Below are 23657 nucleotides of genomic sequence, written 5' to 3' on the forward strand. Positions count from 1 at the left end.
AAGAGCAGGAGATACAGTGCAGAGGACTGAGAATTTATTAGAACCGAAACACAGCGGCTACTTAAGGAAAAAAATCATTGAACCCAGTAACAGCCCGTGGAGAGCCCAGGTAGAGGTTGTGAGAGGGGGAGAAAAGCCCAGGCTAGTGATTGATTACAGCCAAACTATTAATCGATTCACACTCTTGGACTCATACCCATTCCCCCGAATCTCGGACATGCAGTATCAGGTCTATTTGACCATCAACCTGAAAGCTGCATATCACCAAGTACCAATCCATTGCAAAGACCATCCCTACACCGCATTCGAGGCAGGTGGTTGGCTTTATCAGTTCCTGATGGTCCCTTTTGGCATTACAAATGGGGTCTCGGTCTTCCAGGGGCAGAAAGACAAAATGGTAGATGATTACAGGCTAAAGGCCACTTTCCCCATCTCAACAACATCACCATTTGCAGACATAACCTGGAAGACCATGAAACCAATCTCCAGAAATTTCTCCACACAGCCAAATGCCTGAACCTCATGTACAATGCTAGTAAGTGTGTGTTCAGGACCAAACACCTAGCTATCCTGGGTTATGTGGTGGAGAACAGCATAATTGGCCAGATCCCGAGCGTATGCACCCCCTCTTAGATATCCCTATCCTGCGGACCATGAAGACACTAAGGTGCCTGGGCTTCTTCTCATACTATACCCAGAAGGTACCTCATTACTCTGACAAGGTCCACCCCCTCTTAAAATCCACCTCCTTCCCATTATTGGCTGAATCCCAGGGTTAACTATGCCAAGAGCTACATCACGAAAGTGGAGAGCGATGCCTCCGACGTAACTCTGGCTGTGACCCTTAACCAGGCAGGCAGGCCGGTAGCTTTCTTCTCCCGCACACTGCAAGGTCATGAGCTCCGAAACCTATCTGTGGGGAAGGAGGCTCAAGCCATTGTGGAGGCCATCAGGCACTGGAGGCACTACCTGGTCAGAAGGAAATTCACTCTGCTCACTGATCAGCGATCTGTAGCATTCATGTTCAATAATACGAACAGGGGCAAAATAAAGAATGACAAGATTGCGAGATGGAGGATTGAACTCTCCACCTATAACTACAAGATAGTGTATAGGCCACGTACGCTTAATGAGCCCCCAGATGCCCTATCCCAAGGAAGCTGTGCTGTTGCACACACCAGTCAGTTGTTGTCACTTCTCAATGAGCTCTGGCACCTGGGCATCACCAGCATGGCCCACTTTGTCAAGGCACGCAACCTGCCCTTCTCTATCAAAGCCATCAGGGAGATGATTGGGTCTTGCCAGGTCTGCATTGAGTGCAAACCGTACTTCTACTGCCCTGACAAAGCGCCCCTGATAAAAGTTTCCCGCCCCTTCGAACAATTCAGCGTTGATTTCAAGGGGCCTCTTCCTTCACCAGTGGAAACGTGTACTTTCTTAACGTTATTGATGAGTACTCACGTTTTCTATTCACTCCCCTGCCCAGACATCTTCACTGCCACCATCATCAGAGCTCTGCACTCCATTTTCTTTGCAATCGGGGCTCATCGTTTATGAGCGAAGAGCTAGACCAGTACCTGTTCGCAAGAGGCCTTGCCTCAAGCAGGACGACTAGCTACAACGCACGGGGAATGTACAAGTTGAAAAGGAGAATGCAATGGTCTGGAAGGTTGTAAAGCTAGCCCTCTGAACTAAAGGCCTTCCAGACTCATGCTGGCAAGAGGTTCTGCCCACCACTCTCCATTCCATAAGGTCACTTCTCTGCACTGCGATTCCTCACGGACCGATGTTTCCATTCCCGAGGAAATCAATGTCGGGGTCACTCTTCCAGCACGGCTAATAATACCAGGACCGGTCATGCTGAAAAACCACACAAGGAGAAGCAAAACGGACCCACTGGTCGAGAAGGTGCACCTACTGCACTTAAACCTGATGTATGCTATGTGGCATACCCAGATGGCAGGGAGGACACGATCGCGATCAGAGATCTGGCACCCTCAGGAACTGAGGTCCAGATGCCTACAATAGGCCTAGAACCTCCACACACCCCGCACAACGTTCCTGACAACGTGGTTCCAATGGAGCTACCAATGGATCCGGGACGCCAGAGCCCCCCCCTTTGAGTCCCACCGCCCAAGAACCGCAGGAGTCACAGGATGTCCTGGAAGAGCAAAGTCCACCAGTGCTAAGGCCTTGACCAGAATAATCAGGCCCCCTGACAGACTCAACTTGAAAATAATTGTAAACATTTTGTTTTGCTCAATGTGGTCTCTGTTTTCGCCCATAGGTTCTTTTCTGAAGGAAGGGGTGAATGCAGTGAACTGCAATTCACTGTCTGTGTGTAGATTAGCAGGTCAGATAGCATTGTGGGGAGAAATGGACAGCTATCGTTTCACCTTGGGACCTGTATTCTCTCCATTGATGCTGCTTGACCCCTTGAGTCCATCCATCTCCGCTTTGCCTGGTTACTCCTTTGTTAAGAGGTTGGTAGTGGCCACACAATTCCTCGGGATTGGTGGGAGGCAGGAGTGGCAGTGATTCCAGCCTGGACTATCAGGAGGAGTTGGGAATCATTTAAAGAATTTTGGGCACTTTATTGATTTTTTAAAATTCTCTCTGTATTGCATTCGTTATATTTACATTCATTATCTGTTTACAGTTTGTTATTTGTTTACCCTGTGTACAATCTTTCTTTGCACTACCAAAGTCTCGCCCGCAGGAAAAAGAATCTCAGGGCTGTATGTGATGTCATGCATGTATTCTGACCATAAATCTGAGATCTAATGATTATTTCCCCTCATCACCAGCACACAGTGGGTGCAGTGTGTTCCATCTATGGAATGAACCTCAAAGTGCCTTGAAGCTAAATTATGGGAAATCCAGGACCTCTCATGGTGTTGGATCAACACCGCAGTTCCCTGGGGTCAGTTGATGGGAGATTTGGGGTTGGTGTAGCTGTTGAATAAACCATCTGGTGCTACTGAGGTAGACTATGGAAGATCCAAAGAGATGGACGAATCTACAGTCTCCCTGAACTGTTTAATTAGAAGGATGATACTTGTATACCACACAATGTGGCTCAAGCTGATTTCAGTGACTGATATTTCTGGTTACTTTTCAGATGGCGTGCTTGTATTGGACACAGGTTACATAAAGGATAGAAAAGGTGAGAAATCAGGAATGTAGTTGAATATTACAAATTTTACTTACATTCTAATCTAGTTGCCTTTAAAAGTTTTCTTCTAATTAGAAGAGGAATTAATGTGCTTTGTTTTACACAAAATTTACACTGTATGCACATTCTCAGCTTCATTCAGATGCACACTCAACTCACCTTGCACATTCAATCTTATTCAGCCCACTACATCTCCACATACGTTCAGCACATCCACCTCCCCCTACCCCCCCTATTTTCACCCGCATACAGACAAAGAAACTACAAGATCCCGCTGAAATCAAGATCCCTGATCAAGATCCATTGATGTGTTGTTAGGTCTTCAAGCCCACTAGTAATATGTCTATTTCATTGCAGATCAACTCTCATATGTGCCCATCAAGTGAAAGTTCTTCAAGCCAATGTTTCAGATAAGCCATTATCTTTGGACATGTATTTCAGTTTTTTGCAGACTGCTCTGTGCATTCCGCTACGGACGGGAGGATATAGACGTTTGTGGGTTGAAGTTTAGAAGGGATCTCTACATGGCCACGATCCAGGTCTATCCACCTCCTTCGGGTGAAAAGCCTAAACCTCAGACCAAGTTGCAAGAACGTTTAGCAAGAAAATTTGGAGACAGAGCATATCCATTTTGCTTTCAGGTACCTACCTGTACAGGCTCACTATAGGTCTGTAACCTTCTGTGTCTTGGTGATTCGAATAGTTATCTACCACCTTCAAGGGAACACATTCAGACTCCAACCACCCTTTTTGTGGACAAACTCCCTCAGATCACCTCTAAGCCAACCTCTCAATTTAAACCGATGCTCCCTTGCTCTCCCACCTTGGGAGAAAAACTCTTTCCATCTAGCCTATTTAACGCTATTATAGTGTAATATCTCTCTCTCTGTTGTAGAGTCATTGATGCATTTAATGTCACCAGGAGCAGCTAATGAGCTTATATAATCATTTGTGCTCCATAATAGTTCAACACAGAGTTTGTGAACTCTGCTATGTTTTTTAGGTGGATGAAGGGGGTTCAAAAGTTGTGGTCGAGTTAAAATAAATGAAGGTATTATTGGAACACTTGCCTGTCCGTGCAGCGACATTCCCAGGGAGGTTCAAAAGTGAAAGAAACAGAATAGTGATTGAATAATACAAGTTGCTGAGTGACTTCCACAATGCAGGACGCGCTGTGGTAGTGGTCACAAACCACTTGCGTGTATGAGATGCCTATTTAAGTGCAAACCAATTGAATACTGTGAAGATTCAATTCATTATCATATTAAAGCTGACTTCATAGGGATAGCAAACAAAGGATTTGAAGCATCATTATCATATCTTGTAAAGCAATTAAACAGTCTAATAAGGCCCACTGAGTAAGTTTTTTTGGAGTCCTGTGTTTAATCCTAAACTCAGTCACAGATAAATTGACATTGAAGTATTTCCATATGTTTGGAATTAAAAAAATATTATTGTCAGTAATAATAACCCTAAAATTATTGGTTCCTTATTAAAACCAATCCAGATCACTAATGTCAATCAGGGAAAGATTCTGCCACTTAGTCTATACATGACTTGAGTCCCTACTTATGTTGACTCTTAACTGCCCTCAGAAATGCCCAGAGGACATGGAATTCAAGGGATGATTGGAGATGGGGAATAAATGCTGATTTTTCTGGTGATATTTGTATCCTATGTGTGATTCATGCTGAAAACATGTATCAGAGGCTCTGCAACAGAATGGGCACATGATCAGGACTGGCATTTATGACACCTGTTGTGTCTTTGGGACACAGGATCATAGAGGCAGCAATTCTGCCTTTGGCAACTGCATTTTCTACTGAGCATTAATGGTATTAGAAAACAGGCTGAATTATGAGATGGGACACTGGGCAGCTCAACTTCTGTAGAATAATATGTATGATGTGAGAAACAAAAATGGCTGATGTAATAAAGAAATTGTGACTTAAAGATTCATAGACATACATCATGGGAACAGGCCCTTCTGCGCAACTCATCCATCCATACCACAACGCCAAGCTAAGCCAATCCCATTGGCCTGCATTTGGCCCTTAGCTCTCTAAACCAGGGGTGGGCAACCTTTTTTAAAAAAATCCTCACATTCCACCTTATGTATTCCCTATGCCATAAGTGCTCAGTGATTAGTAAGGGATTGTGGGTAGGAAGGCAAGGTTGAGAATCACTGCTCTAGACCCAATTGTTACTGAAATATTTTGCTTGAGAAAATTTGTCATTTTCCTATTTCCTTTGGAGCTCTGAAACTGTGCACATAACGAGTCAATTAGGTACGATTAAAACAGTGGCTTTCAAACCTTTTCTTTCCATCCACATACCACATTAAGCATCCCTTACTAATCACAAAGCACTTATGGTATAGGGAATACATTTGAATGTATTTAAAAAAAAAGGTTGCCCACCCCTTCTCTAAACTTTTCCTATACATGTACCAGTCTAAATATTTTTAAAATATGGTGATCATCCTCACCTCAGTATTCTTCTCTGGCAGCTCTTCCCACAAACCCATCACCCACTGTGTGAAAAATGTATCCATCGGGTCCAGTTTTAATTTTTCCCCTCTCATCTTAAACCTATACCATCTATGTAGAACCACATATTCCAAGAAATAAAACTGTGATTGTCTACCTTATCTGTGTCCCTGTAGACCTCTATAAGGTCACCACTCCCCCTCCTTCACCCAGGAAAACAGTCATATCCAATTTTTCCTCCAGTCCAGGCAACTCTTCTGTGAATCTGCTCTGCATACACGCCAATATAGTTTAAAATTTTAATTTAAATTTATTTTTAAATTTAGACATACAGCACTTAACAGCCCAATTGGTCCCTATGAGTCCATGCCGCCCAATTTACATCCCATTAGCCTACACCCCGGTACGTTTTTGAAGAGTGGGAGGAAACTGGAGCCCCTGAAGAAAACCCACGCAGACACGGGGAGAACGTACAAACTCCTTACAGACAGCGTGGGATTCGAAGCCAGGTCCAGGACCGATCACTGGTGCTGAAAGTGCGTTGTGCTAACTGCTACACCAACCATGGGTGCCCTTTTGAGGGTCATATCCTTCCTGTATTATGTTAACTAGAATAGCACAAAACATTCTAAGTGCAGCTTAATCATGGTATCGCAGCTCCTATACTCAATGCTTTGGCCAATGAAGGTAGGCATACCATCCATCCATTTCATCACTGTGTCTATCTGGTTTGCCTCTTTCAGGAAACTATGTACTTGTTTTCCAAATTCTCTTTGTTCAATAGCCCTCTGTGTGCCATCCCCACCCACCCCCCCCCCCCCCCGCATCCACTCCTCTCCCCTTCCCACCACCCTGGGCTTGCTATTTGCTGCATCTGTCTTGACCTGCTTTGACTTTACAAAATTAATCATTTTACACTTGTCTGAGTTAAATTCCTTCTGCCATGCCTTTGCCCACAATCCCAGTTTATCAAAATCCTGCTGCAACCTGAGACAACTTTTGTCACTATCCACTGCCACCAATTCAAATTTCTTCTTCAAACTAATTATGTTGCCTATATTCTTTTGCAACCATTAAGGTAATAGCAAAACATAAAGTTCTCACACTTATCCCAGCAGCACACCATTGGTTATGTGTTGCAGGGATAAATTGTGAGAAAAGCAACAACTCCCAACACCTCCCTCTGACTCCTAGCTAATTCTGAATCCAACTTGCCACCATGCCCTGGATTCTTTCTGAACTAGCTTAGAATCAGAATTTATTGCCATGAACATGTCACAAAATTTGTTGTTTTGCTTCAGCATCACAGTGCGAACATTATATAAACCACCTTAGAAAATAAATAAAAATAGTGCAAGAAAAAGACAAAGTAAGGCAGTGTCATTCATTGTTCATCCAGGAATCTGATGGCAGTGGGGAAGAAGCTGTCCTTGTGCAGCTGAGTGCTCGTCTTCAGGCTCCTGTACCTTTTTCCAGATGGTAGCAGAATGAAGAGGACATAGCCTAGATGGTGGGGGGTCCTTGAGGATTGAGGCTACTTTCTTAAGACACTACTTCTTGTGGATGTCCTCGATGGAGTGAAGACTGGTGCCCATGATGTCTCAGGCTGAGTTAAACACTCTCTGGAATTTTTTTCTTGTCTTGTACATTGGCAACTCTGTACCAGTCGGTGATGCAACCACCCAGAATGCTCTCCACGGTACACCTGTAGAAGTTTTTGAGAGTCTTTGGTGACATACCGAATCTTCCCAAACTCCTCGTAAAGTATAGCCGTTGGCGAGCCGTCTTCATGGTTACATTGACATGGAGGCCCAAGGACAGATCCTCAGAGATGTTGACACCCAGGAATTTGAAGTTCTTGACCCTCACTACTGCTGACCCCTTGATAAAGCCTTGTTCGTGTTCTTCTGATTTCTTCCTCTTGTCCACAATCATTTCCTTGGTTTGTTAACTTTTTTTTCCAAAACTCTACTTGATTCACAATAACATTTTCACAAAACAAGAAAACTATTCAAAATGTTTTACATTCATAATGTCAGTCATATTCTCATCAATGTACATTTTATATTGTTCTCTCAATACACCATTCCCACCCCTGTTGTACCTTGTTGTTTCTATATGTGCCATTAGACATACCTTTCCTAGAAAAAAAATTACAAAAAAGAAGAGTTGAAGTATTTTTATGCTCATGATGTCAGTCATATCTATACATTCTTATTAATGTTACATTTGTTCTCTCCCTACATCCTTATCACCACTGTGGCACCTTTCTGTTTCTCTCTCCTCCCCTCAGTCTCAGCACCTCATTGTCCAGTAATGGGAGGACTCTAGACTGTGCTCCTTCCCCACAATGTCCTTGCATTGGCTGCATCTAGCCTAATTGCATTCCTCAGCCATGTAGTTCTGTAGCCTGGAATATGTCAGTCAGCAGTATTCCCAGACTGATATCTTAGTATACTGAAAGATCAAAAGGGTTTCAAGCTGATCAAAGTTGATCACCAAGTTGATGGTCTTCCTGCAGTTCTGGATGTGGGACTCAGAGTGCACTCCAGGGAACCGTCTGCAGATCGGAGAGTCCTCTGTCATGCTGCCGCTGGGGGTGAACTGCGACAAGGAACCTTGAATCCTCCTTCACACAGTCTTTGCGAATCTGCATTCAGCAAAGAGCTGGACGACAGACTTCACTCCACCGCAGCCATCCTGAGGACAATGCGTGTGGAGGGTGATGTTCTGATTGTACAAGGAGATTTGGACTGGGAGGACTCCTCTCACCGCCAGCCAGGCCAAGCCCTGGTGCTTGTTTGTGAGCCCGCGAAATGTTGCTGATAATCGTTCTTGGTGTGTTGAAAATCATGAAATTGATAAAGCTTCTCAAAATACCCTTTTTTTTTCCTTCCTTGACAGTTCCCTGACTATCTACCCTGCTCTATAACCCTGCAGCTGGGTCCAAATGAAGTCGACAAGGTGAGATATTTAAAGTGCTGTTTATCATGAATCATTCCGTTAAAAAACACTTTAAAGCTAAATACTGCTGGAAAACATTGCAAGGATATAATGCAGAAAAGGAGGTCATAAGGAACCAAACAGCTGGCTGAGGACATCAGCATTGTAAACTGTATTAAATCCAGCTGAGGTGCATTGCAACGCCTCACCGAGAAAAAGCCACAGGTTATGTCAGGTCTCACCTAGAAACTACCACAGGTTATGAGCTCCCTTATATGGTATGCCGCCAACACAGGAGGACCTGGAATTATGGCTGCTTGGATACTGACAGATTTCCCTGCAAAGGGAGAATGAAGGGCAAAAATCAGATCAGGGTATATCCTCATTTTTTTTTGGTGAGGAAAACTTTTGGTCAGGATACAAGTGACAAATTTCGCTCGTCCCTCATCCCATCTCTTTCCAGACACATTTGAAGGGAACAGGTACCAGGTTAAAATTGCGCCACCCTATATTTTCCAGGAGGGTATCATAATGCATTGCTAATTTACAGAATGAACTTAACCTGAATATTTGATATCCTTTGCTTTGTTCCTGAAAGTCTATTTGATCCTGGTGAGAAAATGGATCACGCTTAACAATCAAGATCTGAGATGGCATGCATGCTCTTCTCCATCACTTTTCTTTCCAGTGCGGCCCAGTGTCATTTTAAGGGATGACCTTCATTTTATGGCTTCAGGATATAGTGGGTGTTTTAACAGAGATATACTGGCCTACTCCCCCATTATGTGTATGATTCAAGAAAGATTGTTTGGTTTCTCTGCAGTGCTGTGGAGTGGACTTTCAAATCATTGCATTCTGCGCAAAGACTTCCAGCTTTGATGAAAAAATCTCCAAAAGGTATATTGACTTTCATTCAGATATGGAAAGTGATTGACATTGTTTGCTTTCTCTCCAGATCAAGAAACTTCACATATAAAAAGCATAAGCAATGACTGTTCTCAGAGTCCCATTAGCAAGCCAAGCTCTTTCTTTCACACCTGTTGGCAATGGATCAGTGTTGAGCATTAATTTTGCTAAAGCAGGTGGTTCTGAACCTATTTATTTCCACTCACATACCACTTTAAGTATTCCCTATGCCATAGGTGCTCTGTGATTAGTAAGGGGTTGCTTAAGGTGGTATACACCATACACCACTAGCTTACTGCAGGGGGTGACCTGTGTACCTGCGTACCTGTGCAAAAAGAGCACTGGAGGACAAGGCAACACCTGGCCGGCTGTTAATCAGCCGACCTGAATGGATCAAGCCCCACCCGGTCAGCTGCCAATCATCCGCTGGGATATAAGCCACATCCGGCCCCTCGAGGTCAGTCGCATGGAGCTAGCTCAGCTAACTGCAGCAGGGACTTTAAGTGGGATAAAGCCTCTGGATCAATCTTTAAGTCTTGTGTCTACTTTCTGTATGACATGTGGGTAGAAAGAAAAAGTTTGAAAACCACTGTTTTAATCAGACCTAACTGACTCATTATGTGCCCAGTTTCCAAAGGAAATGGGCCAATGACAATTTTTCTCAAGCAAAATTTTTCAGTAACAATTGGGTATGGAGCAGCGATTCTCAAATTTCCCGTCCCACTCACATATAACCTTAAGCAATCACAGAGCACCAATGGCATTGGGATTACTTAAAGTGATATTTGAGTGGAAAGGTAAAGGTTGAGAACCTCTGTCTTTTAAAAGTGGATTTGCTTTTTTATACACTTTATGGATTTAAAAAAATTTAGACATGCAGCACAGTAACAGGCCCCTTTGGCCCATGGGCTCATGCTGCCCAATTACACCCAATTAACCTACAACCTCATGTACATTTTTAAACTAGATCTAAAATGCAAGGTATTTTGGCTACAAATACACATGTATGTCATCTTATTATTTGCTTTAAGCATTTATTTTTAATAATGAAATAATTAAGTAGAATGTGCATAAATTCTTAGTGGGCAAAACATTTGCATTGATATAATTTAGATGACATGGGTGCTTTGACATTTCGATGTGCAGGACTTGTATCTCAGCTTGTTTTCGTGGGTACATTGTGAAATAGTCGGCTCAAGACAGTTCAGAATTAAGCAGTGAGCCTCTGTTGTCCTGGATGAAGTATTTCTTGTTCACAATTAGACTTTTGTTCATTTATGGGAAATGGCAGGTCAGCATTTATTGGATATCCTTAATTATCTTTGAGGAAGTAATGGTGAGTCTCCTGAACTGTGGATATGCCTTCCTGACATTTGATTTTTTTTGTTGGCTGCTTCTCCCTCAACCAAAGGAGATTATAAGCGTATACAGAGCCGTTGTCATACCCACACTCCTTTTCGGCTCCGAATCATGGGTCCTCTACCGGCACCACCTACGGCTCCTAGAACGCTTCCACCAGCGTTGTCTCCGCTCCATCCTCAACATCCATTGGAGCGCTTACATCCCTAACGTCGAAGTACTCGAGATGGCAGAGGTCGACAGCATCGAGTCCACGCTGCTGAAGATCCAGCTGCGCTGGATGGGTCACGTCTCCAGAATGGAGGACCATCGCCTTCCCAAGATCGTGTTGTATGGCGAGCTCTCCACTGGCCACCGTGACAGAGGTGCACCAAAGAAAAGGTACAAGGACTGCCTAAAGAAATCTCTTGGTGCCTGCCACATTGATCACCGCCAGTGGGCTGATAACGCCTCAAACCGTGCATCTTGGCGCCTCACAGTTTGGCGGGCAGCAACCTCCTTTGAAGAAGACCGCAGAGTCCACCTCACTGACAAAAGGCAAAGGAGGAAAAACCCAACACCCAACCCCAACCAACCAATTTTCCCCTGCAACCGCTGCAACCGTGTCTGCCTGTCCCGCATCGGACTTGTCAGCCACAAACGAGCCTGCAGCTGACGTGGACTTTTTACCCCCTCCATAAATCTTCGTCCGCGAAGCCAAGCCAAAGAAGAAAGAAAGAAGAAGAAGGTTCACTTATTATTTGTGACGCCTTGCTTTAGGCAAATTAGGAAACACATCTTTTGCTCATTAAATCATCTTGAAAAATAAGTATTTGGATTTGAAGGTGACTTGAGGGCTTGACAAGGGGCTGTATAAGGTGTTGTTGTGGAGGGAGTTCCAGGATTTTGACGGAGTGACAATGAACAAATAATAATTTAAGACAGGATGTACATGACTTGGAAGGGACTGTGCATTTGGTTGCATTCTCATGCACTTACAGCCCTTTTCCTATTTGAAGGTACAGAACCTGTGTAGGAGATGCAGCAAAATTGCTTTGGCAAGTGAATGCTGTACGTTTTGTAGACAGTGCACACTGCACCCTCTGTGGATCAGTGGTAGAAGGAGACAATACTTATAATGGTGAACAGAGCATAAGTACATAAGATACAGGAGCAGGAATAGGCTGTTCAGCCCATCAGAGCTGCTGCACCATTCAAAAAGATCATGGCTGATCTGGCCATGGACCCAGTTCCACCTAACTGCCCTTTCTCCATAACCCTTAAATCACATATAATGTAAAAATCTATCTAACTGTGTCTTAAATATATTTAATGAGGCAGCCTCTATTACTTTCTTGTGCAGAGAACACCACAGATTCACTACTCTCTGGGAAAAGCAGTTCCTCCATTTCTGTCCTAAATCTATTCCCCCAACCTTAAGGCCTAGTTCAGGTCTCTCTCACCCCGCAGCACCAACAACTTTACTGCATCTATCTTCTCTACTCATTTCATGATAATATATGCTTCCACAGGATACTCTCTTATTATTCTGAATTCCAGTGAGGACATTTCCTCACAGGATAACCCCCTCATCTCTGGAATTTCCACTGCATAATTTCCAAAAGGTGATACATGTACTCCCTGACATATGTCCATGATCCGTTCTAGGTGACCAGTTGTATCTCGGAATGGACGTATGTCAGAATTGCATACTTACCTTGTTAGTTGGTGTCCAGGGCTCCCTAGGCTGGGCACGGCTGTCTTGATGCCTGTGCGCATGTGCAAGACTTCGGTAAGTGCATGTGCGGTGGGTTCGCGTATTGGAGTTCGGTTGGTGCATGTTCAAGAATTAAGTGCCCTGACGATATTGAATTCACACCTTTCATTCTCATGCCTGCACCAACCAAACTCCAATGCGTGAACCCACTGTGTATGCGCCGACTGAAGATTCGCGCATGTGCACAGGAATCAAGATGGCCACGCCCAGCCTATGAACCTGGGACACCAACTAACAAGGTAAGTATGCACATTTTGTCTCTTACATGCCCTGTATCCCTGTAATAGTTTGTCAAATACAACATAAACTGCGTAAATTTAATTTTTTTATTTTTAAAAAAATTCAGTCGCATAGGATGCAAGTTGGGGAGTACCTGTATATTCTTCCTCAAGTAAGGAGACCAGGTGTGGCCTCACCAGTAAACCAGCTGCAGCAGACCCTCCCTGTTCTTAAATTCAATCCCTCCAGCAATGAAGGCCAACATTTCTTTTGCCTAAGCACTTTCAAGTTTCCCTGCCTGCTTCAGTTTTTCATCCTTTAAATAATAATCTGATCCACTATTTTTTTCTTTCAAAGTGGTTGAGCTCGCATAAATCAACATTGTACTCCATGTGCCAGGCGCTTGCCCACTCCATCTATCTCCATCTCGCATAATTTGCTTTTCCATTCAATTTAGAATTGTATGGTGCCAATCAATCTGCCCGCTTTGTCCTGGATGGTGTTGTGTTGTTTAGTGTTGCCATGTTGTAATTAAAAAAAAGACAATGAGAAACAGATTGTAAATTTCCTGTTTTGTTGAAAATTGTAGTGTTACGAGCCCAGAGGACCCCAAAACCCAGCAGCAATAGGAATTCACCAAGACAAATAGTTACTTAAACAAAAGTAGTTTTTAATTTTCATTAAGCATAAAATAAACAGTATCAAACTTTAACTTATTACTATTACCTCAACTTAACATAACAATCCCCTTCTAATTCTAAGAGCATGTATATGGAATGTGTATAAGTTCAGAAAAGTTCTTTGATTCACAGTCCAATCTCACTTCTCACTCCTCCAAGTTCACCGGTATCAGGCAATTCTCATACTGTGCACAGAATTTAACCTTTATGAATTTTCACCAAGCTCTTCTGTTTAAAAGTAATTGGTTACTGATCAGGAAGGTTCTTGTTGGTTTCAGAGAGAGATTCGTTGCTCATTGGACATACACATAAACGGATTCCCTCTGATCAGCCACTTCAGTGTCTTGTCGAAGCAACTTGCCCCATCAGGGTTTTCCAAATGATTACCTCTTCTTCTGCAGGTCACCACAGAGTTCCTTTTTGTTTCCCTTACTTCAGATGAAACACTCTAGACAGCCATTTCCTTTTGTATGGACCACAAGGGTTTTCAACAGGATGAACTCAGAACTCACAACCCGTCTTCACAATGAGGTTTTTAAATAAGTTGCCAGCTTGTCATGACTGCAGAAAACAGTTTTTTCTTTTCTCTCTCTCTTTTAGAGAAAGCCTGTTTGGTCTTCTCTCTCTCTCTCTCTCTCTCTCTCTCTCTCTCTCTCTCTCTCTCTCTCTCTCTCTTCTCTCTCTCTCTCTCTCTCTCTCTCTCTCCCTGTCTGCTTGCAAAACCATATGACCTTCTTAGAACAGCAAACTGCATTCAGACAGATTGCGGAACTGTTCATCTATTGCTTTCAAAACAATAATCCATTACTCCACAGCATTTCCAATTAACACCTACTTGTGAAGTCCTTCAGCAAAGCAATTTTCCATTGTCTTTACAAAGGCCCTGGGCCCAGAGTGTCTGGTTGGAGCAGAGCTCTTGCAATTTAAATGAGATCTGTTTAATGAAGTGTTTGTGTTTGTTTGTGACCTTCACTAAAAACCCTAATCTAACTCTTCCAAAAACATATATATACATAATATAAAATATGATATAATTTGTCACAGTAGAATCAGAGATTCCTAACTACTGGAGTCCATTCATATTAAAGAATATTGCACGAATCAGGATTTGTTCAAATACAAATAGATTGCACCCAATATTTAATAATAGAAATCAAATGCTGTAAGGTGCACATCGGCTTGATCATTAAAAACTCATACATACATACAATACTTCATTTAAATGGAATCCAGACTATCATAGCACAGTTTCAAAACTGTTAAATGAGTAAAATTAGGATCTCTTCACTTCCAATTGTTCAGCCTGTATGGTCCATGCTCCTAATTTTGTCTTCTCCCAGGAGTTCTGTGTCAATGGTTATCCGCAAGGTACAGTACGCTCCTGATAAACCGATTTTTCAGCCAGTGGCTAAGACAAGCCGACAATTCCTCATGTCAGACAAACCTCTTCACCTGGAAGCGTCACTTAACAAAGAGGTGAGTATTTGGACAACCACATCTCATCCTGGCCGCAGGTGAGATGAAGCTGGAGTCAACGTTACCAAACATGCTTTGTTAACTTTTTAAGCTCCACTCAAGGATGAAACATTTACCAGTTATAATTAAAGAATAATGGGAAGTCCTGGTCTTTAGTCCACAACTGTATAAAAATATGCCCTGGGATGAAGGCAGAGCTATTTGGATTAAATGCGTTTAGACTCCTGAGTTGAAAATGAGTCAGAATTTTGATTTCAGAAGAATGGAAACAGAAACACCACTCTCAAATTCTAGCATTCAATTCAATATCAAAAAGTGAATGACAATTTACACCAGTTAATTAGGAGTGACGTAGTTAAAACCTGGAGCTCCTGGGAACATTGCTGTCCACAATTCTGTAGCTGAACAGATTTCCATTCACCTGGCTTGGAATGAACTATATTTGTGTGGAGCTTTCATGATCTCCATGTGTCTGGTGAGTTCACTTTGGGTGCTCCAGTTTCCTCCCACATGCAAAAAATATGGGGTTGTTTGGCCACTGTGAATTTCCCCCAGTCTGTAGATCAGTGGTAGAATTTGGAGGAGGGAAGGGTAGTTATGGGAGCATGGGAGAATAAAATGGATTATTGTAGAATGAGTAAAAATATGGGTGTTTGATGATCAGTGTGGACTTGATAGGCAGAAGGGCCATACTGTATCTTTCCATGATTCTATGATTTTATTTCCAGTCCCGTTCATCCTATCCCATTGCTTCAGGCTTCAAATAATATTTCCACATCCATCTCCATACTCTGTTGTCCACAAGCCATTTTAACCAAACTGATGCTGAGTCCCCTAACCCAACACTATCCCTGACCCAACTATATTAGTTCAAACACTCAGACCAGGCTCCCTGGAGCTGTCACATTAATCACCGTCTGTCAGAAGTCATAAAGTATTGGAGCTTCCCATGCTTCTTAAAAATAAATTTAGTAGTGAAAATGAATCAAGAGTCTCTGACATGAATGGCCAGGGCAGCTCCTGTCCCATTGTCTAGTGGGGTGGCCAGCCTTTTCATTTTTAATTTTTAATTCAGACACACAGCACAATAACAGGCCATTTTGGCCCATGAGATCCATGCCGCCCAATTAACCTACAATCCCGGTACAGACTCGTGAGCTGAAATGGTCTGTTACCGTGTTGTATTTTTAAATTAAAAATTAAAAGGTTACACTATGGGGGCTGGGGGGTAAGGGGGGAGGAGTTCAAACTGCACTTTTAACAATGTGAGAACTATCTACATGAACAATCATATCCTTCAAAGGCAAGAGGTTGGGAAGTTATTCACTCAAGAACAGTTAAGTGGAAAGGTACACTGGTACAAACCAATAAATAACTATCAATAAAGCACCTGCAGTTCTTGTTTCTCCAGTTTACTACTCCACTGCAAACTCTCACCTAATAAGGACCGCAAAGAGAATAATCTCGGGTTTATTGCCTGTGCCATGTGACAGTGAAAGCAGGAATAGAATGAGATGGAGGATGAATGCATGGCTGAAGAGATGGAGTAAAGGGCAGGGATTCAAGTTTGTGGATCACTGGGACCATTTTTGGGGGAGGTGTGACCTTTACAAAAAGGATGGGTTGCATTTGAACCCCAGGAGGACCAGGATTCTGGTGCGGACGTTTGCTAGGCTTACTCAGGAGACTTTAAACTTGAATGGCTGGGGGGAGGGAACCAAATGAAGGAGAACAGCAAGGTGAAAGTTAGAGTGCAATCAGAGAAAGCTTGTAGACAGTGTTTGAGGGGGGAAAGGCAGGTGATAGAAAAGGGGGATGTTCTATATGAAGATGGACAGAGGTCGATTGCAAAAGATCATAAGAAAGCTGTTGGTAAAGTTAGGAGCCTACAGGAAGTAAAAAGTGGGAAATCTCTAAAATCCATATATTTTAATGCTAGGAGCATTGTAAGGAAGGTGGATGAGCTGAAGGTATGGATTGACACTTGGAAGTATGACGTGGTAGCGATTAGTGAAACATGGTTACAGGAGGGATGTAACTGGCAGCTAAATATTCCTGGATTTAGTTGCTTTAGGTGTGATAGAACCGGGGAGGGGGTGCGGGGCAAGAGGGGGTGGGGTTGTACTCCTTGTTAGAGAAAATATTACAGCGGTGCTTAGGTGCACTAGAATAGAAGGCTCATCCAGGGAGGCTATTTGGGTGGAATTGAGGAAAGGGAAAGGGGAAGTTACAATTTAGGGGTTTATTATAGACCACCGTATGGGGTACATGAATTAGAGGAACAAATTAGTAGGGAGATAGCAGATATTTGTAATAAGCACAGGGTAGTGATTGTGGGGGATTTTAATTTTCCAAATATTGATTGGGAAACCCATTCCGTGAAAGGGCTGGATGGGTTGGAGTTTGTAAAATGTGTGCAGGATAGTTTTTTACATCAATACGTGGAGGTGCCAACTAGAGAGGGAGCTGTGTTGGATTTACTGTTGGGGAATGAGATGGGTTAGGTGACAGAGGTATGTGTGGGGGAGCACTTTGGGTCCAGTGATCATCGTGCCATTAGCTTCAAGGTAATTATGGAAAAGGATAGATCTGGGCCCAGAGTTGAGGTTTTTGAGAAGGGAAAAGCTAGGTTTGAGGAGGTGCGAAAGGATTTACAAGGGGTGGAATGGGACAATTTGTCCTATTGGAGGTCTTCTAAAGGAGAGATTTTAAGAGTATAAAATCTTTATATACCTGTTAGGTTGAAAGGTCAGGTCAAAGGTTTGAGAAAGGGATATTGGAAACTTTGTTCGAAAAAAGAGGGAGTACTATAATAAATATAAGAAAAAGGATAAAAGGAGATGTTTGGGTACTATATTGAATGTAAAAAGAATCTTAAGAAAGAAATTAGAAAAGCTAAAAGAAGATTTGAGGTGGCTATAGCAAGCAGGGTAAAAATAAATCCAAAGGGTTTCTACAAATATGTAAATAGCAAAAGGAAAGTGAGACAAAATTGGTCCAATAGAGAATCAGAAAAGACAAATATGTTTTGAGCCAAAAGAGATAGGGGAGGTCTTGAACAATTTATTTTCCTCAGTATTTACTGAGGAGAAGGATATTGAACTGTGCAGGGTAAAAGAAGCAAAGGGGGTAAATGTGGAGACTATAGTGATTAAGAAAGAGGACCTTGAGAGAAGTTAGTCAGGAAATAGCAGAGGCTCTGGCAGTGACTTTTCAAATGTCATTAGAGATGATATAGTGCCGGAGGATTGGCATGTTGCACATGTGGTTCCTTTGTTTAAAAAGTGTTTGAGGAGCAAGCCTAGCAGTTATCGTCCTGTAAGTTTGACGTCTGTGGTAGGTAAATTGATGGAAAAGGTTCTTAGAGATAGTATATATAAGTATATGGAGGGACAGGTCTGATCAGGGATACTCAACATGGATTTGTGCGTGGAAGGTCATGTTGACCAATCTTGTTGAATTTTTTGAAGAGGTGACTAGGAATGTTAATGGGGGTAGAGCAGTGGATGTTGTCTATTTGGACTTCAGTAAGGCCTTCAATAAAGTTCCGCATGGGAGGTTAGTTAGGAAGGCTAAGTCCTTGGGTATTAATTTGGAGATAGTCAAATGGATTCAACAGTGGCTGGAAGGAAGGTGCCAGAGAGTAGTAGTAGATAATTTTTTGTCAGGATGGAGGCCGGTGACAAGCAATGTACCTCAGGGTTCGGTATTGGGACCGTTGCTGTTTGTCATATATATTAATGATCTGGAAGATGGGGTGGTAAATTGGATTAGTAAATATGCAGATGATACTAAAATAGGGGGAATTGTGGATGATGAAGAGGGTTTTCAAAGATTGCAGAGGGATTTAAACTACTTAGAGGACTGGGCAGAAAGATGGCAGATGGAGTTTAATGCTGAGAAGTGTGAGGTGCTTCATTTTGGAAAGAATAATCAAAGCAAGACATATGTGGCAAATGGGAGAGCATTGAAGAATGCAGTGGAGCAGAAAGATCAAGGAATAACAGTGCATTGTTCCCTGAAGGTAGGAGCGCATGTGGATAGGGTGGTGAAGAAGGCCTTTAGTATGCTTGCCTATATAAATCAGGTGCATAGAATATAGGAGTTGGGAAGTGATGATGAAACCGTACAAGGCATTGGTGAGGCCAAATTTAGAGTACTGTGTGCAGTTCTGGTCACCGATTTATAGGAAGGATATTAACAAGATAGAGAGAGTGCAAAGAAGATTTACAAAAATGTTGCTGGGTTTCAGCATCTGGAATACAAGGAAAGATTGAGCAAATTAGGTCTTTATTCCTTTGGAACATAGAAGGCTGAAAGGGGATTTGATAGAGGTGTTTAAGATAATGAAAGGGATAGATAGAGTTGATGTGGAAAGGCTTTTCCCATTGAGAGTAGGCGAGATGGATACAAGAGGTCATGGGTTGAGAGTTGACAGGCAAAGGTTTAGGAGTAACATGAGGGGGAACTTCTTTACTCAGAGAATGGTTACTGTGTGGAATGGGCTTCCGGGAAAGGTGGTGGAGGCAGGGTCAATGTTGTCATTTAAGAAAGAGTTGGATAAGTATATGGATTGGAGAGGGATGGAAGGATATGGGCAGGGTGCTGGTAAGTGGGATTTGAGGAAGGTACTTGGATCAGTGCAGACTAGAAGGGTCAAATTGGCCTGTTTCCATGCTGTAATTGTTATATGGTTATATGGTTATAAGTATGCCTACTTTGAAGATGTTTTCCTCCTTCTATATTCCCTTCCCATCCTAGTCTTGAGAAAGAGACCCAACCTGAGATATCGATGGTCTATTTCTCACCATGTATGTTGTTTGACCTGCTGAATATCTCCAGTTCCTCTTTTATTGCTCAAGATTCCATCATAGTAATCAATACACAATGGGCAGTTGTGTGTTTCTCCAAGAACTAGTCTCTACAGAAGTGATTTCAGGAGACAACTCTTCACCAGAAGAACAATCAGTTAGATATTATGAATCTAGAATAGTGGATGAGTTAAAAATGCCAAAGGATTCCTTTGTGAAATATTCTCCTCATTTGAAATGCACTATTTAATAGATTTTTTACCATGGTGAACCAATTCAAGTGAACGTTGAGGTGATCAACCATTCCAACAAGACTGTGAAGAAGGTCAAAATAACAGGTATGGAACAGGGCTTGGAAAATGAGATTTATATCAAAACAAAACCAAATTGTAGATGATAAAAAGGCCAAGTTTTTCTGATAATTTGAATTATATCAGAAGGGGCCCAGATAAAGATGCTTTACAATGAGATCTCCGGCCCAGGCCTAAACTCCTTAGTCTAGGAATTCTGTTCCAATGTGGAAATGGGATTTGGGCAATTTCTGTACTCTGTTTTTACGTTCAATGTAATGCTGCAGCCACATTAGTTAATTAAACAATATTTTAGGAATTCCCTCAGGATCGAGAGTTACTTGGTTCTGCACTTGTTTTAAGGGTCCTGAGATGGTTGTTGAGACCTAGATGAGAATGGCAGACCCACACCTGGGGCTGTGATCATCAGGGGGGTGGGCATTTTAAGAGGTGGGGAACTTACATGAGAAGTCTGTGTGTTCTTGATGCATGGAGCCAATCGATGTTCTAAAGGTCATTCCAAATCTGTTTCTCCACTTTGAGTGGTCATGGGTGAGAGCTTCACAGGAGTCAGAGAAAATGTTGTACTTCTTTGAAGTAGCTTTGAGAACATTCCATGTATGCTTTCCTCAGTCGTAGTAGGTGATGTTGGGAAGATGAGGCAAATAAATACCCCTTCTTTTCCATATTCCATGGTTGATGCACTTCAGTTGCTTTAGAGAGATTTATAATGATCGATTCTGTCAAAGCACGAGTTGAGATAGTCATTATTTGACTATTAAGTAAACCACTTCTGCCCTTCGACATGATGTTCTTTTGAAATATTCACAGAAATGTTAACTGCAATGTCTTTCCACTCAGCTGATCAGATTTCAAAAGTGGTTCTGTACTCACAAGACAAGTACAGCCAGACAGTGGCTGAAGAGGAAGTGAAGTAAGTGAGACATTTTGTTCAGTCCACTCTGCCTTTAACGCACCTTCCTGGCAAGCCAATGTCTGATTCAATGTTGTGACTTTATCCGCTTTTCTTTAATAATGGGAATTGATGATGAATGTTCATCCTCATCCCTTATATTGTCCTTGTATCCAACCTCTACTCTTCCAAAATTTAATTTAAAATGTTATTGCGATCAAAATATCGGAGATCCCCTGAGCACAATTGGTTAAATGTGGTTGGAATATGCTGGCACTGCATGGGGTAAGTATATTTAAGTTTCTGCACAAATTAACTTGAATAAAGCTATTAGGTCAGGAAATGATTTGGCAATTTTGCTAATAACCTGACAAGGTTAGGATTAAACTCATTTAAATTGGAAGTTTGTTCAGATAATTGATGGAGCTGAAGAAACATGAAAGCAGATAGTTCCATTGAATGTTGGTCATGGTTCTTAGGTGCTGCGGAAGTAAATTGTTTGAACTTGAACTTGTTGAATGAATGTCAGAAGTATTTTGAATGCAACGTTGCACCCAAGTTTTCAAACCAAAAAGTGGTTTCAATTAATTTCTCATCACTGCAGGGCATTGACAAAAGATCGTTTTAAACTGGGGTAATATATCTCTGCGAATCTGGTGATAAATATCCTTTTTATGGACTCAATCCCAGCAACTTGCCTGGTTGAAATGAGAGGGTGGTGAGTTTGAGTGAAGGGGCTTGTCTCACCTGAATTGGCATTTGAACAAATGGTTATGGGCAAACTTCTCTGATATTTTATTTACCAATTTTTGCAAAATATCCTTTGGTTCAGTTCAGAGTTCAGAGGTGTATGTGTGAAAATTATGTAGAAACATTAGGTTAAGAAGTCTTTCTGAATTATATTTTTTGTAGTTTAAATTGGAATAAATTTTATATATGAAAAACTATGAAAGATACTTCTGCAACTTAAAGATGTCTGGTGATCACATGGAATCTTTACAGGCTAGATTTTGTTAATGAAACTACCTGCTCAGAATGTTTTTTCAGCTGCATCAATTAAACCCAAACAAGCTTCTAATTTTAAGTGAGTGCAATTCTAACTTCGCCAGATTGTCAATGCACAGTTTGATGCTGGATACATTCAAATGAATTTGAGCAAACACCTAGATGTACTTTCCCTTCAGCAGAATGATCCCAGGAGAGTGAGTGACGATATGTGGAGGCTGTAAGATTGCTCAAAGTGTTTGAAGCGCAGCTAATGGTTTGAGTTTCTTCACATTTCACCTGTGTTGATGTGTGCTGTTTTGCTTAGTGAACAGGTTAGTCCGGGTTCCACCATGAAGAAGGTCTACTCCCTCCATCCCATAATTGCCAATAACCGTGAGAAGCATGGCTTGGCGCTGGATGGAAAACTCAGACATGAGGACACCAACCTGGCTTCTACCACCATGTAAGATTTTGTAAGCTTTGCCAAATGATCGACTACCTCATAGGCCATAGTTTAACAATTTCAGAGATTTATATCTTCATGAATAAAATTGTCATGTGTTTGTGCTGAAACTTTGATGCATTTCCATGATGCTCAGAAGAGATAGGAGCAGGAAGAATCCATACGCCTCTCATACCTTCTCTGGCATCCATTGCTGACCTTCTGCTGTACTTTTGTTTTGTAAATCTTTGACCGAACTTAATGAATAACAACCTTCTGGGGCCAAGGATTCCAACGTTGCATTATTCTCTGACTGAAGAAATTTCTCCTCATCCTAGTCCTGAAATGGCTCACCCTTGTTCCAAAGTTGTAGGCCCTGGATCGATTCTTCAGCCAGGGCAGATATTTGCCCGGAATCCATTCTGATGATCCCTGTAAGAATTCTGTGCATTTCAATGAAATGACTTCTCACGCCTCTAAATTCTAGAGAATATAGGCCTGACCAATTCAATCTGTCCTCACGGACCAAATCCATCCAGACAATAAAACAATTTAGTAAATCCTCACTGCACTTCCTCTTTGGTTGTTTTGAGTGAAGGACATCAGAAGTGCATACAAGTGTCAGTCTTGCCATGTCAGAAGAGGCAAGCATTATACCTCTTCCAGTTAAGAAGCCCAAGTCTTGCTCGATGTCCCCTGGATCATAAGCTACACCCAATATAATCAGATCTGAATAGCTGACATTTTTCTGCACATATGTAATCATCGCTGTTGTTCAGATCTTGCTGTGATATTCATACTTGTGAACAGTGGTGGGAAACATCTCATTTAATGGAGTGGGAACCCTATCTTTGACCCAGTGGATAGGTGACACATTTCTGTGTTATGTTGGCAATGGATTTTCTGTGGACAAAACCATTAAACGTTCCAGAATGAGAGGTCAAAGCCCGTAGTAATGATAAGCATTCTCCAAATGGATTATATAAGAGATATCCCTCTTTTATAAGGCTCTCTAACCTCCTTAAATTGATGATTTGTGTAAGCCATTGGCTTTCAGGCATGATGGGAAAATCTCTCTTGTTCCAACCACAGTCATTTTTTTCTGCTTTCAGCTTAAAGGAAGGAATAGATCGGGAAGTTTGGGGGATTCTTGTTTCCTATAAAGTTCGGGTGAAGCTAATTGTTTCTGGGTAAGTTGATTCTTGTGATTT

General features: G+C 42.1%; 1 protein-coding gene across 10 annotated transcripts in view; it reads left to right on the plus strand.

Annotated features, from left to right (window-relative positions):
* Window positions 1-23657, plus strand: part of LOC138742290 (S-arrestin-like) — a 107380-nt gene that overhangs the window by 71704 nt on the left and 12019 nt on the right. For all 10 annotated transcript variants that reach the window (XM_069896514.1, XM_069896513.1, XM_069896509.1 and 7 more), the window contains 9 exons: window positions 3122-3166; window positions 3617-3816; window positions 8569-8628; window positions 9431-9504; window positions 14868-15003; window positions 20068-20152; window positions 20966-21038; window positions 22330-22467; window positions 23559-23636. In XM_069896514.1, the coding sequence (XP_069752615.1) occupies window positions 3122-3166; window positions 3617-3816; window positions 8569-8628; window positions 9431-9504; window positions 14868-15003; window positions 20068-20152; window positions 20966-21038; window positions 22330-22467; window positions 23559-23636 (889 nt within the window). The remainder of the gene's footprint in view (window positions 1-3121; window positions 3167-3616; window positions 3817-8568; window positions 8629-9430; window positions 9505-14867; window positions 15004-20067; window positions 20153-20965; window positions 21039-22329; window positions 22468-23558; window positions 23637-23657) is intronic.

This window comes from Narcine bancroftii, chromosome 9 (genome assembly GCF_036971445.1).
Source record: "Narcine bancroftii isolate sNarBan1 chromosome 9, sNarBan1.hap1, whole genome shotgun sequence".
NCBI classification, from domain to species: Eukaryota; Metazoa; Chordata; class Chondrichthyes; order Torpediniformes; family Narcinidae; genus Narcine; species Narcine bancroftii.